Raw genomic sequence first — 18,138 nt, 5'->3', positions numbered from 1 at the left:
AAATTCATAAAATGAAATTTAATGTTTTTATTACTTTTTTTTTAAACTATCAGCACTAAGTTTTGATCCCCGGAACCAGTCTTAAATTTCTTTATAGGCTTGGATATTCCAGTAGCTAAATGGAAAAATCAAAATTATAGGTAGCTCAACCTGCCTTGAATCACAGGCTGGCTAGGTAGGTGCTTTTCTGACTGTTCCCATATGAACATCCTTCAAAAAGGCATCTTTTCCCATAGAATCCAAACACATACAAATCAGAATACTAATCCTTTACATGCTGTTATATTCTTTATTAGAAAGTTTTTTGCATGTTTTTCCAGGAACCTGCCTATCATGTAAAATCAAAATTTCAAGAGACTCATAAATCTCAGCATATTTCTGTTTGTGTTGCAAACTACCTACACCAGAATATACTCTTTAACACAAATATCAGCATAATAATATGGATAATAAAAATGATAGACATAAGAATGTCATCCCTGTTCTAGAGTCAATAAATTAGTTCTTCCTGAAAATGCTAACTGCTGGACTAAATCTTCCGTTACTTTATTCTTACGAAAAATTAAATTATGAAATTCGAAAATATTTTCCATTTTGTTATTTCAAATCAATTTAAATTCCTCCAATATACAAAATTGCATTTGTTGTTCATTTAATTTTCTAAGCACCACTGTAATCATTTCCAGTCATTTGAATTTGAGCAGCCACTGAAAAAATTTTAATATATGTGATAATTCAAAAATATATGGCAAAAGTGTAAAGGCAAGTAGAGAGGAAGGAAACACGTAGATTTTGTAATGTAATGTGTGAGCCAAAATGATACATGGCATGTTTGAGGAGTACATAAAAGTATTCTGCTGGAATAATTTAAAATTTTGTGTGTGAATTTTGAGCAGTATGTATCACTACGCAAAAGTAGAACTCACTGACATGCATTTTATTTATGGGGCTACAGCTAAAATACAGCAGTTAATCAAAGCAGCTACAAAGAACAATTTCAAAGTACTTCTTTTGAGCAGCTGCTCCATTTCTGTCCACAGCCTATGAATAAAATTTAAGTAGCAAGTTACACTACTAGAAATCCGCACGAATGATGATTATTTTCACTAGAAGAGCACTTTTATTTATTACTCAACAATACCCTGTACCATTTCAATGTGCTATTTTGGCACAGCCATTTCATTACAAAATTTCCTTGTTTCTGTCCGATCTACTTGCTTTTCATTTTTGCCAGATATTTCTGAATCACCTTGTCTGAATTATCATTCTTTGCATTTTCAATTTTTTTGCTGTTGGAGTGTTATAAATATTACCTGTCACTAATATAGCAGTATCTCGTATAGTATGCTTAACAGGTTCCACCTGCGTCTTGGGCTACTTGAAACTGGATTGAGAAACTAAATACATACAAAAAATGGAATGTCTGCACATTTTTCTCTTAAAATATTTCTTTCTAGCAATAAATTGCATCGTTTACTACTGTTCAGTTAATTGTAAAGTGACTTCAGTATGAGTTCAGCTTCTATAACATGATGTGAAGAGATTTCAATATTTCCTTTTGTTTTTTTTAGTTGTTCACAGCTCTTGATTCTCATGCAAGTATACTTCAACACAATCATTGTCTAAGTTGTCCTTCTGTTCTTCAGAAGCTCAATGTTTATCTACATTAATAAGTGTTTCATTATTTAGTTCACTAATGTTCAATATAATGAACTCAATTACATAGACAAAATCTAATTCATGGAAATTAAGTTACTACCCAATGTTATTAGAGAATTCAGTAAACTGAGGTTCAAACCCAATGAAATTATTTGCCCATTTGATATGATACATTTCAACACTACTGTATTGTGTATTGTTTGCTGTTAATTCATGTCATGTTTTGCCTTAATTTTTGTTAAATTTTCTGTTTAAAACTGCCTAAAAATAAAATGGACAAAAAGAGACTTGTTTTCTGATCATTTGTGTATTAAATAATAATTTTGTGTAATAATTCTTTGAATTTATTGTTTCTCAATTAAATTTTAGTTTGTTTCGACATTTTCAAACCAGACTTACAGAAGCTGGATTATGCGAGGTATTCCTGTACTTTAATCAAGAAATCTGAACGTGATACTTTGCATGGACTACGTAAAGAGATTTTTAATGCTTGTGATAAGAACACTGTAAAGTAACTAATGTTTTATACGAGAATACTATATCTTCCTTTAGTACTATAGCTCAAAATATAGGCATTGGATTGCAAATACCAAAGACTGCAAGAGTGTAATATCTTTAGTGATTTCTTACCTGAATTCTTTAATACCTTCAATGGAGAAAAGATTGCCCAGCCATTGTTTATCATTATTTTCTTTTTTCTAATTGCATCTTCATGTAGTATTAAAGATGCAAAACAAAGCAAAAAAGTGTAGCATTTTCATAATTTTTATATTGAGAGAGAACTTTAGATAATTTCTGAAGAGAGAGAAAATAGTAAAGATAGTCAACAAGAAGGGTTAACTTTAGATGACTTAATAAAAGAAGCATTAATTTTTTTACACATCCAAATCATACTCTTCTTTATCTCAGTCAAGAACAGTGCTCATTTAATACCTTAAGTTGAGTAAAAATCTGGTTGTTCAAAACAATGAAAGAGGATCACCTGAATGGGCTGTGAATATTAACTGTGAGGAAGCTAGTTCAGGAGAGACAAATCAAAATAGACAGAATTTTCTGAGATCTATCGCAGGCAGAATAAAAATTGTAATAATATCAATTGAAAAAATTAAGAGTTCCTCTAATTCTATTTCCAAAACTTCAACAATCTACTAATTCATATATTTAAGTTCATTTTTTATATACTCATTATTCAATTCTGACAAAGCATGCAACGGCTCTATGCTGAAAGACAATATGTCTTTGTGGAGGATTTTTTAAGTGAAACTATTGACACGTTACACATTGGGAAAACCATGAAAACATTCTTGTAGTCTTTGCCTGATTTGAAGTTCTGTCCCAAGTCCTATCCCTTGATTATTTTTCCACTCAGCAAATAGTGAGCTTATTTGATCTCATTCCTAATTCAGTCTTCTTCATCAAAGCAGTTTGAACCCTGCCCCAGCTCAGATCATGAATATGCCCATTGATACCAATAAGGAACTGGCTGCACACATCACAGTACTACCTGGTAACTCTGAGATATGTTTGAAATCTTTCAGAATACTTGGAATTCTATGAATCGGAGATCTGAGGTTACAGCTTGCAGCCGACATTTCCACCTCCTACTCTGATCTTTGTTTCTTTAGTGAATATAGATTTATTATTAAAATGCATATTCCTTTATGTTGTGTCCTTCCATTTCTTGCATTTTCTGTACACACTAAGGCAAACACGTGCCATTTCTGATTCTACATTGCTATATTATTCCAAGTAGTCTAAGTTCACCCTATACCTCTTACAAATTTCTAACCCTGATAGTGATACTCTTTTTATGACATAATTTTAATTTTAATCAGACCTGACTCAAGCATTTTCAGTACTTAAGAGTTTATGCAATTAGTTTAGTACAGTATAATTCAAGTAATAAATCAGTTATATAATAAATCAGTACAGTATAACTTAAACATATCAATAATTCAAACTCTAAATATGCCTTTATTTAGTTACCACTTTCCAGAATAACTTAGCTGTCATGTTTCAAAAATTAGCACATAAAGGGCTTTTTGTATTACCTATGCTTTGAGATAGTACTGGTTAACTTTAAAAGCTCAATAAATTTTCAATAATGAAATTCTTCATTTCTGTTTTTCTACATGCTTTTTCGTAATGTTTTGCACATTTTAAATGCATCAATTTTAGTAAGAAGACTTCCTGAACAGTTACCTAATTAAAAGAGTAAATGCTGATCCAAATTAGAGACAAATTATAAAAGAAAGGCTGCCTCATTAACCAATTAATCGTTCTAAGCCAAGTAAAACAGTACTCATTATTAAATCTGTTATCTGACAGTTTAATAATTACTAGCCATTAATAATATTAAAATATAAAAAAGAACCACATAATTACTACTAATGATAAATATTCATATCTTTGAAATGTAAATACATTCAAACCTGTTTTTGTGCAATTTTATTTTATTTATTTTTATTTATTTATTTATTTATTTATTTACTTAGTGCAGTATATGAAAATTTCAATCAAACTGGAACATAATTGATGAAATAATCAATAAAGAAAGGAGCTTCAATCTTGTATATCTGGCTACTATGACATATACAAGCATCTAGTAAAACAACAGTTGTTGGAAAAACTGATCAACAGCTACATGGTAACTGAAAAAAGTCAACTCTAAAGGAGTGCAAGGTAGTATCTTCAAGTAATGAAAGTGGCTTTGAAACAGTTTACCACAAGAAAGTTTGCATACTGTCAGACTGCGAAAGATAATGGTTATACATTTTGAAAAGTTTTGTATGTGTGAAATAAATAAATATGTAAATAAAATATTTAAAAATGTTTGCATGTGTATTTTCTAAATCAGATTTTAAAAGGTTTGGTGAGATTCCAAGTAGCTGCCAAGCCTCATGTCTTGATTTCATTTAAAAAAGCAATTCCTAGTTATTTTGTGAGGTTTTGAGTTATTTTCTAAGTGAGACGTTTGAGTGTATACAAAATATTTTTAGGTATTTTCTAAAGTATGATGAATATATATTAATTAGACTTTTTCTCTATGAGGATCACAGAAAAAGCTGGACTTTACTACAAAAACTTAGCACTCACCTTTTTTTTTTTTTTTTTTAAATTGAATTTTTAGAAACAAAATAAAGTTGTAGGCACTTATTTGGAACATCTAGTATAAATGTATATTTATCTATAAGTGCTGCAGATTACAACATCCAACACTACACACCTCTCAACCAATAGAAAAGAAGATAAAACACCTCAAACTAACTTATCCTTTGGTGTCAGAGACACTTTCCAAAGAATACAGATGCACCGTACTACAATAAAAGTGTGACAATACAGCAAGATTAGTGTTTTGATTATGCTGATTTATAAGTTTTAAAGTCATAACTCAACCTATAGTAAAAAGGAAAAATTTTTCAGTTTTACATATAGTTAACTCTACAAATATAATGAATGACTGAAACATACAAAAAGTATAAACACAGGATATCACAATTCATCATTCTCAATTAATTTATGCTCGGAAATATACTGCATTGCAGTTGTAAGAAGACTCTATAGAATTTTACTTTGTCCATGTTTTTATCCAAATATTATTTAAGAGAATATGATTACTTATTAACTTGTCACTGCTCTGGGGCTGCTATTCTATGGAAATTTTAGAAATGCACTTTTAATGTTTTGACACTATATCTAAGTAATATTCATGAAACCTTTTATCTCAATACCCTCCAGTTCTTTTAACAGCAGCAGCAGGATTTGTTGCACTGCTTTGGGATTATTATACTGCGTATTTTTTTTAAATACACTTTTAATGTTCTGGAAGCCCTACACCACATAATATTCATTCAACTTTTTTACTTCATTGCTTTCCACTTCTTTTAACAGCCACAAGATTTTGCACAACTAGCTGATCATTGGCTTCCTTAAGTCATTCAACAAATTTTATCTCCTGAAAGTGTGACTGGAGACTTGTTTAAAGAACACTTTAGACCAAGATCAGCATTCACAATGGTTAATTGTAAGACTAAGTTTGCTTTCTTCAAAACATTTTGCTGCCCAACATTCAGCTACAATGATGTTGGCCTCAAATAAGTGCTAGACTACGGAGTGTGCTGAATCATTGGGTTCTGAATTATCAGCTCAGCACACTGCTTTTTCATGTAAATAATTAATGTAAATAGATTATTAAATTTAGATTCATTCAATGTGTTAATTGATTAATTAATTCTAAGAATTACACACATAGACGAATACTAGGAATTATAATTTCGGATGCACAGGCAGAAAAGTAAATGGTCCCTATCAAATCAAGCATAAGGTAAGCACCTTCGCTTTTTTTATTATCTACTGATGAATTGAATACCTTATTGAATTCCTTGAAGCCAAAGTTTATGTGAATTACAGAATTTTGCAGTTTCATATCTTCCTGATCTTTTTTTCATAATTTTATCCTTCTAAGTTTTACTTTAAAGTTGAACTGTTAGTATACATAAAACTAACATGATAAAAATTATCTAATCAAGATTTATTGAAAACAAAGCTATTAAATTTTTAATACATTAGTAATTAAAGAAAAGAGAACAAATGATAAAAGACCTATGTGGTCAAAAACTTTGCTCATTGAGCTGCAAAATTTAGGAAAAAGTTAAAAGAAAATTCCTAGTTCGTACACTAAAAAGTTAGATATTGTGGTTCCGTGAAAATATTAACATAAGTAAAATAAAGTGCAATGAAATGTGTAATAAAGATTAAATAAACAATATAAACACTTGAATATTTACAAATAAAATTCAATACTAATTGTAAGCAATATGCTGATCAAAGTAAGGCAGATTTTAAACATTAGAATTAAAGTGCGACAAATGACTTAAGCAAAAATACAAAAGCAAAGAAGCGGTAAATGGTAGATGTTGTGTGTGTCTTTAATCGTTGTTTAAATGTTTATCATATAATCATAAGGCATCTAAGTGCACAAATTTCTTAATCTGCTTTAGGTGTATGGGAGAAGACAAAAGTTCAGAATGCAATCTGGATATTCAGATATATGCAGCTTTGTCCGATTTAATAAAAGAATTAAGAATGCTAGCAAAAAAGTTAATGTCCATCATAAAACCTTTTCCAAATTGCTGTAACACAAATAAGTTTTTTTAAAAATGTGATTATTTCTCAGACTTACTATGGCTAATATTTCTCTTTGATCTGTGTTTAGCTAAATTTTCATAAATCTAAAGTTACCACACAATAATTAATTCTTTATATGGAGAGTGCTGATATGAATGTTGCTCTTAATTCAACAGCCTCACTGTTTCAAAGGAACACTTCCTGGATATACATAAAACTTCACAACTTGAAGAAAGAAACCTTTTTTCAAATTGACCTCTGAAGTTATTAGGCAGGCATTATTTATTATTCATTTAAGTTCTACATCTGCTTTCCTTGATTTAGAAAATGTTGATCAAAACATGTTTATTGCTGATATTTCAGTTGCAAATTTTGATTTCATTTTGTTTTCCTATTATTTTGAACCTTCTATGAACATTGATGCTGATCTTACATAAATCACTCCATGTTTTTAAGGAAAAAAGATGCAACATTTGATCTGGGGTATGGATTCAAATAGTAAATCAGGTATTTGGTCTATTCACTTCACTGACTTTAGAGGTTTAAAGTTCTGTGAATTGAGTGCTTGGCATCTTTTGTTGTTTAATATAGACTGTGGACCCACTTTTTGTGGCACACAGGGATCTAATTATATTGTTCACAGTTGTTGGACAAAGTCTTCTTCAGAATATCCAAAACTGCTATATTCCTAAGTTTGAATGTCTGTCTGATCAAACAATGATTTTTCCTTAAAATCTCTATGCCTTATGTGAGAAATAATTTAAGATGTGCCTTGAAAAGCATTCTTTTTAACATTAAAAAAGCAAACTTTTTTTTTCCCCCAAATAACAAAAAACTCATTTTCAAAGTTTCTGCATAGATTATAAGGTAGAATTACTGAACTCTTTGCAAAACTGTACTCCCCCAGAGATGTTAGAAAAAACTGTTACAAAACTGCACAGTTTAATTATTTCTGCTGGAAAACAATCCATCCCCCATTGAAGAAATCTCCTTTACATAATGTTCCACGTTGGTCAATAGAGATCGATTGTATGTACACACAGTTAAATTTAGAGGCAGCTAGAAGGAAATATCAAAGAACAAAAAATGCGATTTTGAGAAATATTTACAAGAAGATTTATTTGCAAATAAAGGTAAAATATACATCAAAGTTAGAAGAAAATTTATTTCTTGGAAAGCGTTTGTCAGTGATATTTACGATGCATAATGTTTGAAAGATCTATTCTTTTGATGTGAAAATTAATTTTTCTAAAAATATTGAAATTTCAGGAATTGAATTGTCATCACAGCAAATTACTTTATCTTCTGAGGCTACAATAGATGCTATTTTTACAATGGTCACTTCCTCTTGACAGCTTTGTTCACAATGATGAAATTCATAAAACTTTCCGCTCTGAGATGACTTCTCCTTATGATGCAGATGATGCCTTTCCATTCTCCATGTTTAAGCTGAAGTTAATGATGTTATTAAAGGTTTAAAATTAGGTAAAACTCCTGGACTGGAGAAAATCACAAATGAAATTATATGGAATTTTCAACTTGATGTTTGTTCTTCTATCTTATATAAATTATTTAATGCCTGTCTAAATCAGAAACACTTTCCAGTAGTGTGGAAAAAAGATAAAATTGTAACTATTCCTAAAAATATTGAAGGTAAGCGGTCTAGTATTGAAAATATCAAACGTATCAGCCTTCTGCCATGCTTACGTAAATGCCTTTAAAAAATTTTAAAAACAGACTGAATTGGCATTTAAGAAGCAGAAATATTTTGGATAGGGATCAACATGGCTTTACACCTCAGTGCACAGACAAAGATGCACTTCTTCACTTATGTGGCATAATAAAGAAAGGTAAATAGAAAAACTACATCATGATTTTGATGTTTCTGGATATAAATGGGGCTTTTTGACAATGCCTAGTGGTCAGGAATCATAAATTCATTGAAATGCGGTAATGTACTTAAGAACATCTTCTACCTGATCAGGGATTTTTTTGCATACTCTCACTAGAAATTTCTCTGGGTTATATTATGAAAAAATATACGTTTGGAAAAGGTCTGTTCTCAAGGCTCTGTCTCTGGACCCTTTTTGTGGAATCTCATAATTAATGAATGACCTTTTGTGTGAATTATCTGCTTTTCAAAACTGTTTTAAAATTGCTTTTGTGGATGATCTGCTTTTAACTGTTCAATGCAAAATTTCATTGATGCTTGTTCTTTGTCTCAAGATTTACTTGATACTACTTTTAGTGGTTTAAAATTTGTAAACAGTTATTCCTGCTTAAGGCAAATTTATGATAGTAAATAAAAAGATAAACACTGACTACAGAATATGTTTATTACTTAGGGTCATCCCTATAGAAGTTACTCATATAAAGTATTTAGGAATTATCTTGGATAACAAATTTCAATGGAAGTATTATATTTCCCATCTCTCAGAAAAAATGCAAAAGTGTACTACTCTCAAGATTATTTAAAATTTCTAAAAGCACTTATGGAGTCAAAACAGATGTTCTTAAATTGATCTATAGGTAAGGAATAGTGCCAGTTATTTCCTATGCATCAAAGTTTTGGAGTAGTTCTTTACTGAAAAGAGGTAAACTGCAAGTTTCTAAGGAACATTTCGGAGAAGAACTTGAAAGATTTTAAGAATTTTTCATGACTACAAGACTATTAGTTACAACATACTTTTCACTGTTGTTGGTATTCCACCCACAGATACTGCAATTTTGAGCAATATTGTGATACAAGAAAGCATATGCAGACAATCCTCATCAAATTTTCTTGACAGCAATTTTCCAGTTTCTTCTCTGCCAAATGCTTTTAGCAGGAATTCTTTACCAGTTGTTATTCCAATGCTGTTTTTTAAGAGTATTGATTAATTTATTTTACACAGTAAGATGAATGATAAAGTTGGCCTTGCTTTTGTTGTTTATGAAAGTAAACAAGAAAGAGGTTTCAAATAGTACAGAATTAATGATAAATTCTCTGTTTTTCAGGCTGCTTTTAGGCTTAAACCTTCCTGTAAAATGGATTTAAAATTCTTTAAATGGTTTAAGATCAATGAACATTTTAATATGTAGTAATTCTCTTTCTTCATTACAATTATTAGAGAAAATCTGCATTTCAGAGAAACTTTGTGTTGAAATTCAGATTATTATTAAGACTTTGCAGGATTAGATTGTTATTACCAAGACCCTGCAAGATTTTAGCAAAGACAGCCACAAAATGTCACATTGATTTAAATCTCCATGTTCATATTTCTCACTGGACGTGCTTTTACCAAAATGATGCTATCTGTATTTGGAACACAGAATATCTGGCCTCACAAAATGCACCATAGACTAAATGTTTTTTTCTACAATTTTTTGTAGAATAAAAGTTGCCCAGATTTCAACAGGTTTTAAAGTAACTCAATTTTTGACTAACATGGAAATTTTAAGAGTTATTTAAAACAATTTGGACTTGCTTCAGTTGCTTTGTACAGTTCAGTATGGTGCTTAATATGTAAAGTATATTCTTCTTGAATATGTTAATGTTCACCACAGGAAGATATTTCACGCAATTTTGATCCACATGTTTGCATCTTGGCCACCACTTTTTTTCTGAACTTTTTTGGACTAAAGAGGTAATATCTGTTTTTAGGGATTTCATTCACAATTTAGATTATTGAGTTCTCTGTATTTTATTATTTCATTGTTTCTTTTACATATTATTTATTTATATTTATTTTTTTAATATTTTTTCCGCATTTGCAGTGCTACTGTACATTTGTTAATTTATTTAGTTAGTGCTGTAACTTACGTAAATTTCCTGGTATATGTTGTGGAACACGAGAAGTTGAAATCTGAGTTATCAAAAAATACAAGAATTTTTTATTATACTTATATTATGCTCAATTTTCAAAAAATAAAATTTTATTTGTCTTCCTTAAAAATGAGTATGGATTACAAGCATTTGTGGATTAAACAACAGTTTATTGACATTCAATTATATATGTTACCAGCAATGTATGAAATGAATTTTATAGAATATCTAAGCATTTTATAGCATACCTGCTGTTTCTAGGCAAAGTATGAAATATGAAAATTATTATATACTTTATCTAAAGCATTCTATACAATACCTGGGCATCTATACAATAACAAATGCTCTTCAGGGAAAGTAACAAAAAAAGGTTATAATAAGGCTATTACTTAAAAAAAGTTCATTACTCAAAAATAGAAATGTTATTTTGGGGGAAAAAAAACATAATACACTGCCATTAAAAACTTTTATTCAAAATATGTAAACAAAATTAGTGATATGATTTTGGTACACCATAATAAATTTATATTCTTTATCTGGTTACCTGAAAACAGGAATTAAATTCAGGAAAAAAAATCACAGGTTTCACAACAATGCCCTTTTTAGCACCTTATCACTTTTCTGGAACAGTTCACAAAGGAGGATGTACAGTTCAATATCATTACATGTAGCATATTTTTATTTGGTTGAAAGTTCTTTCAATATTCTGTCACGTCCTCCCCATAAAACAGTTTCACAAACTCCACACAAATGAGTTTCATGAAGTACAGTGGGTGATCGGTTAACAAACATAAATCTCTTACAAGACTATGTTCACTATCCGAATTCTTCATTAACCTATCATTGATTTACCTTAGTTTTTTTTTTTTTTTTTTTTTAATCGATTAAATTGTTCTGGAGACCCTAAAAATTAAATTTTTTAAAAAAAAGGATATATAATTTCTTAGTAAGTTTATTAAAAAATAATACATACATATAATCTTGCATATTAATCAGTCCTTTTCATTTATTGTTTATGGTACATTAAAGAACATGTCCAATATTGATTGCTTTTCTCTCTTTTTCAGGATTTTCCAGAAGTGATTAATAGCATTATCGTTGTAAAGATCCCCAACCCTACTGACATCAGCTTGGTTTGGGTGCCATTCTAAGACCATTGCACTGACATCCTCCCACTTCTTCAAAAGATCTTTAATGGCAGATGTCGCCATTGGTCCTCTTTCGTCTTCCTCTTGTTCAGAAGGAGACACATTTCGCTGTGTTCTTGGTGTTCTTCATTCAAGATTTCTTGGAGTTCTTCTGTTGTCAGTTCATCTTCATGTTCCGTTATCAGCTCTTCAACATCATTCTCGTTCACCTCCAATTCCAGATCTCTAGCAGCATTAATTTCCGGAGTGTCTCCCTGGTCACTTCCGTCTCCTGGAACAAAGAATGGACACAGCTTTTGCCAAGCAGAAATGAATTGTTGCTTTGTAACTTCTGACCACGCCATTTGAATGATACGAATAGGTTCAAGAATGTCAAATTTTTCTTTCCAAAACAAGTCATTGTTGAGAAGAATTGGTATGCTTCAAACCACCGATGAAACAGCGCGCGAGTGTACAATTTTTTTAAACTCGCAATAACCTCCTGATCCATCGACTGAATCAGCGAAGTCATATTCGGAGGTAGAAGTTGAACTGTCAGCCAGGGAATGTCTGTCAGCAAATTATCTTCAAGGTCCTTTGGGTGTCCTGGTGCATTGTCTAATAGCAGCAGTGCTTTCAATGGCAAGTCATTTGTATCAAGGTAGTCCTTGATGCCTGGGGCACAAACTTCAAACAGCCATTCTTTGAAAAGAGCCTGCGTTACCCATGCTCTCTAATTCGATCTTTACATTACTGGCAGTCTTCTCTTGATTATGGAATTTTTTTTAATGCTAGAGGATTCTCAGAGTGGTAAACGAGGAATTTTTTTTTAATGCTAGAGGATTCTCAGAGTGGTAAACGAGAAATGGTTTAAGCTTCATATCACCACCAGCACTAGCTTCCAAAAGTAACATCAATCGATCTTTCATGGGTTTATGCTCAGGAACATTTTTCTCATCTTTTGTGATGTAGATACGGTTCGGTGTGCGCTTCCAAAAAAAAACCAGTTTCATAAACTGGGAAGGAAACGAGATGCATATTGTTTCACCATGAGAGGAAAGCAGGTCTGCAATCTAGAATTCGTCATTCAAGACTACGTATGGGACAGTGAATAAATGAGGGAGGCAGCGCTCAAACTGAAATCAGTTTCGGTTTTGATTGAAATCAAAACTGAAATTGATGGTCTACTTTGGTTATAAATATTCTATTGGAAAAAAAAAAATTCCCAATGTAGAACTTTGAAGTTTAATAGGCAAGCAACATAATTCAAGAGAGATGAAAAACAATTTTTGGTCCGTTGTGTTTGGCAACCGTGCACATGCTCCGAGAGCCGAGAAGTATTCGTTAGAATTCGTTTTATTTCGTTATCTGAATATGTGTTCGTTGTCCGATTTGTTTGCAGTCCAAACTGTTTGTTAACCAATCACTCACTGTATGTGAAATATTTTAGTGTCCGTGGCATAATACTGTATAATACCAATGACCTCTTTAACAGGATTAATGAGTTTAACTTTATTTTGCATTAACATCACATCACAGCAATTCAGCAAACAATAATCCCATGGTTCTTTCTTAGTAGTAATTTTGGCTTTTCTTACATCATTAATTAACTTCTAATAAGTAGTTATGGTATTAGAAATGATTCAGAGATATATTTCATACATTTAAGGTTTTGTCATTTAACATTTTATAGAATGCCTAAGGCAATGTGCGAAATCTTTAATCGTTTCATGTAGTGCCGGCCTACTTCATCAGTAGCATACAAACATATATAGAGAGAGCAGATATACAGCAAGATATATATATATTACAAATTTACAGCCCTCTCTGTCTATTTATATACATAGAAAGAGGACTATAAAATTGTATTAATATATACACATTTGTGTTAATTAGTTATTACATTTTAATATTCCCATTTTATGTGTGTGCATAGCTACTTTCTGAATGCTTGTAGCTCCAAGTGAATTTCAGATAACAGGATTTGTAATTTGTTTTTTATGTTGAGCAAAATATCATCAGATTTCGCTCCCACAAGTAACCCTTTTTTTAATGTTAAAAAAGAAAATAATTTTTGAGAGTTTGTGGTGTTTTCAAAAATAAAATAATCCTTATTAAAAAACTACAACATGAAAAACTACCTAATTTAAAAGACGTTCATTCCTCAAAAGTACAAATGTTAATCTAAAGAAAATATGATTAGACTGCCATTAGAAATTTCTATTCAATACATGTAAACAAAATTAGTGATACGGTTTGGGTACACCATAATAAATTTGTATTATCTATCTGGCTGAGACTGGAAATGAATAAGATTTACCTGAAAACATAAATTAAACTCAGAAAAAACCACAGGTTTCAAAACAATGCCCTTTTTAGTACCTTTTGGTTTTTTTCTTGCAGGGCTCACAAAGGTGGACGCACAATTCAATATCATTACATGCAACATTTTGTATTTTATTGGATATTCTCTACGTCCAATAGTCAGATGAGTTTCATGAAGTATGTGAAATAACTCAGTGTTTGTGATGTAATACTGGTGACTTCTTTAACAGGATTAATGAGTTTACTTTTGTTTTCCACAAACACCACATCATAGTGATTCAACAACCAACAGTCCCATGGTTCCTTCTTAGTAAGAATTTTGGCTTTTTTACCTCTTTATTGACTTCCGGTAAGTAGTTTCAGTTATTGAAAATGAATAGGAGATATATTTCATACTTTGCCAGTTTGTCCCTTAATATTCTATAAAATGTCTAGGCAATGTGTGAAATGTTTAATCTTTTCACACATTGGCAGCCAGTTTTCAGGCATTCTATAAACTGCCTAGGTATTCTACTAAACTGCCTAGGTATTCTACTAAACTGCCAGATTTCATACTTTGCCTGAAACATACACACATATATATATTTAGAGCAACTATATAGCAAAATACATATAAGAAATTTACATCTATCTCTGTCTCTATTTATATATAGAGAAAGAGAACTGTACAGTTGTATAAATATAAGCTGATTCTAATTAAAATTGCAATTTCAAAATGCTCTAAATAAAATCTATCACAGTATGACTTTATATCTTATTAGAATACTTGTGAGGTGATGAAATTTTGTTTGGCAAAAGGGAAAAAAATAGTTCCAAAATGTGCTGATAGATGGCGCTGTCAAAGTAATGTCAGGAGAATGGCCTAAGTGGAATCATTAAACACAGGAATGTTGTTAGTCAAAAGGAAACAAAAGACTATAAAGATTAACAACAAATTAATTAACTAAAAGATGAGAATACGTGTTTACAGCGAAAACAGAGATAGTGACAAGAGAAAACGAGAAGCTTGATGAAACAAACACCTTATGGATGATTAACACATATCTTGTTCGAAATGCCTTCTGCCTTGTTCTGCTACAAGTTGGAAATGCAAACATTATGTTCCAGAACAGATCGGAGAGTATCTGTGCTAGTGCTGAATGTAGTGCATGATGCTTGCCTTCAGCCAGATCACAACCCACTACTGTGAACAACATTCTTCAGGCATCCTCAAAAGTCAAAAAGCATCCACTTTTTTTAAATCGGGGAAATATGGCAACCACGCTGTTGGAAAATGGCAGCTTATGATTTTATCATCTTCAAAATGAGCGATCAGCAGCTGCTTCACACGAGTAGGAACTCTGGAGGAGTGCCATCTTGCATGAATATTATGCGATCACTGATGCAGCTGAAATACCAGAAGGACATGCAAAAATGCTTCATACTACTCGCCAGTATGGTGCATGTAACAGGACCACAGGTGTAATCTCCTTGAAGAATGGGCAAATGCTACCATTATTCTGCACTACACAGTGACCTTTTTGGACTGAAGAGGTAATGGCTGTAGGTAGAATGGATTCTCAGTCTCCCATATGCAGCAATTTAGCATATTATTGTTCCATGGTCATTCAATGTCCACTTCCACTCAGGCAAGAAATTGTAGTGCAAATGATTCACCTGTTTCCTCAGCAAGTAGCAACTGCTGCATATGAATTATCTTGTATGGCTAGCAATGCAAGATGCTCCGCAGGACTATACACACAGTGCCGATAAGCATATCCAACATTCAGCTATGTCCCATGCACTGCTGACTCATGCATCACTGTTTATTTGTTCTTGTAATGCTGTGGCCACATCTTCCACTGCCACCATTGAAACTGGTTTTCATCCTCTACCTCATTTTACATCAAATGAACTGGTCTCTGAATTTTCGCAATTTTTCTGTCATTTTCCGCAGGCCATATGTGGTCACTGGGCCAGGTTTTATGCCTTTTAATGTCTGGAACTTCTTCATAGCTGTTAACGCACTGTTAATGTTTTGATATAAAAGCTTCAACAGCAGAGCACGATCCTTCTTTGTCAGAGTCATGAAGTACACAGGCAAAGCATTGTGTGTTCTGATAGTTTTTATCACAGCTATGTCTGTGGTCTGCACGTCGCATTTTAATAATTTGCATGCCTCCATAATGTGAACCCTGACAGTGCCATCTCTCAGCACATTTTGGAACTATTTGTTTTCCTTTGCCAAATAAAATTCCATTGCTTCCCGATTATTCTGGTAAAATATCAAATCATTCTGATTGGTAGTTTTAAAAATAGAGCATTTTGAAATTGCAACTTTAATTATAATCACCCTATATACACAAATTTGGGTTTACAATTATTTATTATATTTTATGTGTTACTACTTTTTGAATGCTTATAGCTCCAAGTGAATTTCAGATATCAGAATTTGTATATATATTAGTTTAGCAAAATATTACCAGATTTAACAATTTTTTTAGATTACTAACAAAGTAATAGCTTTTTCTTTTTTTTAATGCTAAAACAGAAAATATTTTTTGAGGGGCCTTCACCTTCAGAAATTGATGGTGGTGTTTTCACTTAAATAAAATAATCTTTATTAAAAAACCAAAACATGAAAATTACTTAATATAAATTTTTACTAGAAAATATTAAAAAAGTCAAAACTATTGGTTTGTTTAAAGTAACAGTAGTATATAATTCCTTACTTCACGATTAGTTCCATCAAGAGATATTCTTTCCAGCCTGTGTAAGTAAGCATCGCACCAATACAGTTTTTTTCCAGAATAATCAATGCTCAGTCCACTTGGCCACTGCAAATTAATGCTTAAGAAGACTTGCCGATTAGTTCCATCCATATGCGCTCGTTCAATTTTCCCACCATACTGTCCAAGAGCCAACTGAAACTCTGTAGACCAATCAGACCAATACATCATACTAAAATAAGAAAAAAACAGAATTTCTATTCAATAACATACCTTGCACAACAGAATAATCATAAATGAGAAATAAACATTAAAAATAATATAATGCATTAAATGAGATTATTATTTCCTTTATAAACTTAAACAAACTAAAAAATATGGCAGTTTTTTTTTTTTTTTTTTTTTTTGTTTATTACAGTCAAAAGTCTTTAATCCGGACTCGTTGGGACTTCGGCGATTCCTGATTATCGGTTTTTCCGGATTATAGATCATCAGTTTAAATCTGGTAAGATGACATGCAGAAATTATAAAATTAAAAATATGAAACCATAATTTATGAAATAAAGAGCAATTATGATCTAAAGGCTATCAAAATTTACCAAAAAGTTTGATATTTATTTGTTTACTTTTTTAAACATTTCTTTCAATGCGTGCATGGGTAAAGCATACATCACTCATAGTCGAAATTAGAAAATTGCAACCAGAAAACTATTTGATGTGTATTTGTGATATTTATAATGATGAGGAATTTGATTTAAATCATATCAAATACGGAGTATGATGAGATGAAATACTATATTTAGTAAGGAATTATAAGCCGAATAAAATAAAAACATCTGCCCTGAAGATAAGGATAGTGCTGACAGATCAACTTACAGTTCATTGTGCGCAGTCCTCCCTGTTTGTTGTTGAGATGCACATTATAGCATTACATTTAGATTCTCTGGTGCCCATACTTAAGAACCACACACTCGCAAATAAACTTCTTATCTACAAACAGCATATGTGCTGTGATGTGCAGCTGAAATGCAAATTGCTGCAAAAGCCACTGGCAGAAGTTTGGGTGCAGAGAATAGTCTTGCAGATTCAAAGCTTGTACTCACTGAAAATGGAAGGGGTGTAAGCAATTTTCATTTAACACTCTCCACATGGTATGTTGATTCATACCTACATTTTGTACAACAGCTCTTGCACTTGATTCGGGTCTATCAGCCACAATGTTCAAGATGCTTTCTTTAAATCTTGGATTGCATACGGTTTGCCATCGACCAGCATCCTGTCTGGTGACATGGAAAGAACCTGTTTCACAAAGTAACTACTGAAACGTTCTGTGATCTGGCATTCGGCTATCCTGAAACTGCACGTGATACATTCATAGTGCAGCTCG

At 31.7% G+C, this 18,138-nt stretch overlaps 1 protein-coding gene across 7 annotated transcripts in view; it reads right to left on the bottom strand.

Moving 5' to 3' along the window:
- LRP1 (LDL receptor protein 1) overlaps window positions 1-18,138 on the bottom strand; it is a 627,804-nt gene that overhangs the window by 505,032 nt on the left and 104,634 nt on the right. For all 7 annotated transcript variants that reach the window (XM_085820318.1, XM_085820321.1, XM_085820322.1 and 4 more), the window contains exon 14: window positions 16,755-16,983. In XM_085820318.1, the coding sequence (XP_085676444.1) occupies window positions 16,755-16,983 (229 nt within the window). The remainder of the gene's footprint in view (window positions 1-16,754; window positions 16,984-18,138) is intronic.

Source organism: Stegodyphus dumicola, chromosome 7 (assembly GCF_044657685.1).
Source record: "Stegodyphus dumicola isolate Sdum_Otavi_A_Nest chromosome 7, ASM4465768v1".
NCBI classification, from domain to species: Eukaryota; Metazoa; Arthropoda; class Arachnida; order Araneae; family Eresidae; genus Stegodyphus; species Stegodyphus dumicola.
The sequence above is the reverse complement of the archived record's forward strand: the minus strand, read 5'-3'. Positions and strand labels throughout refer to the sequence as shown.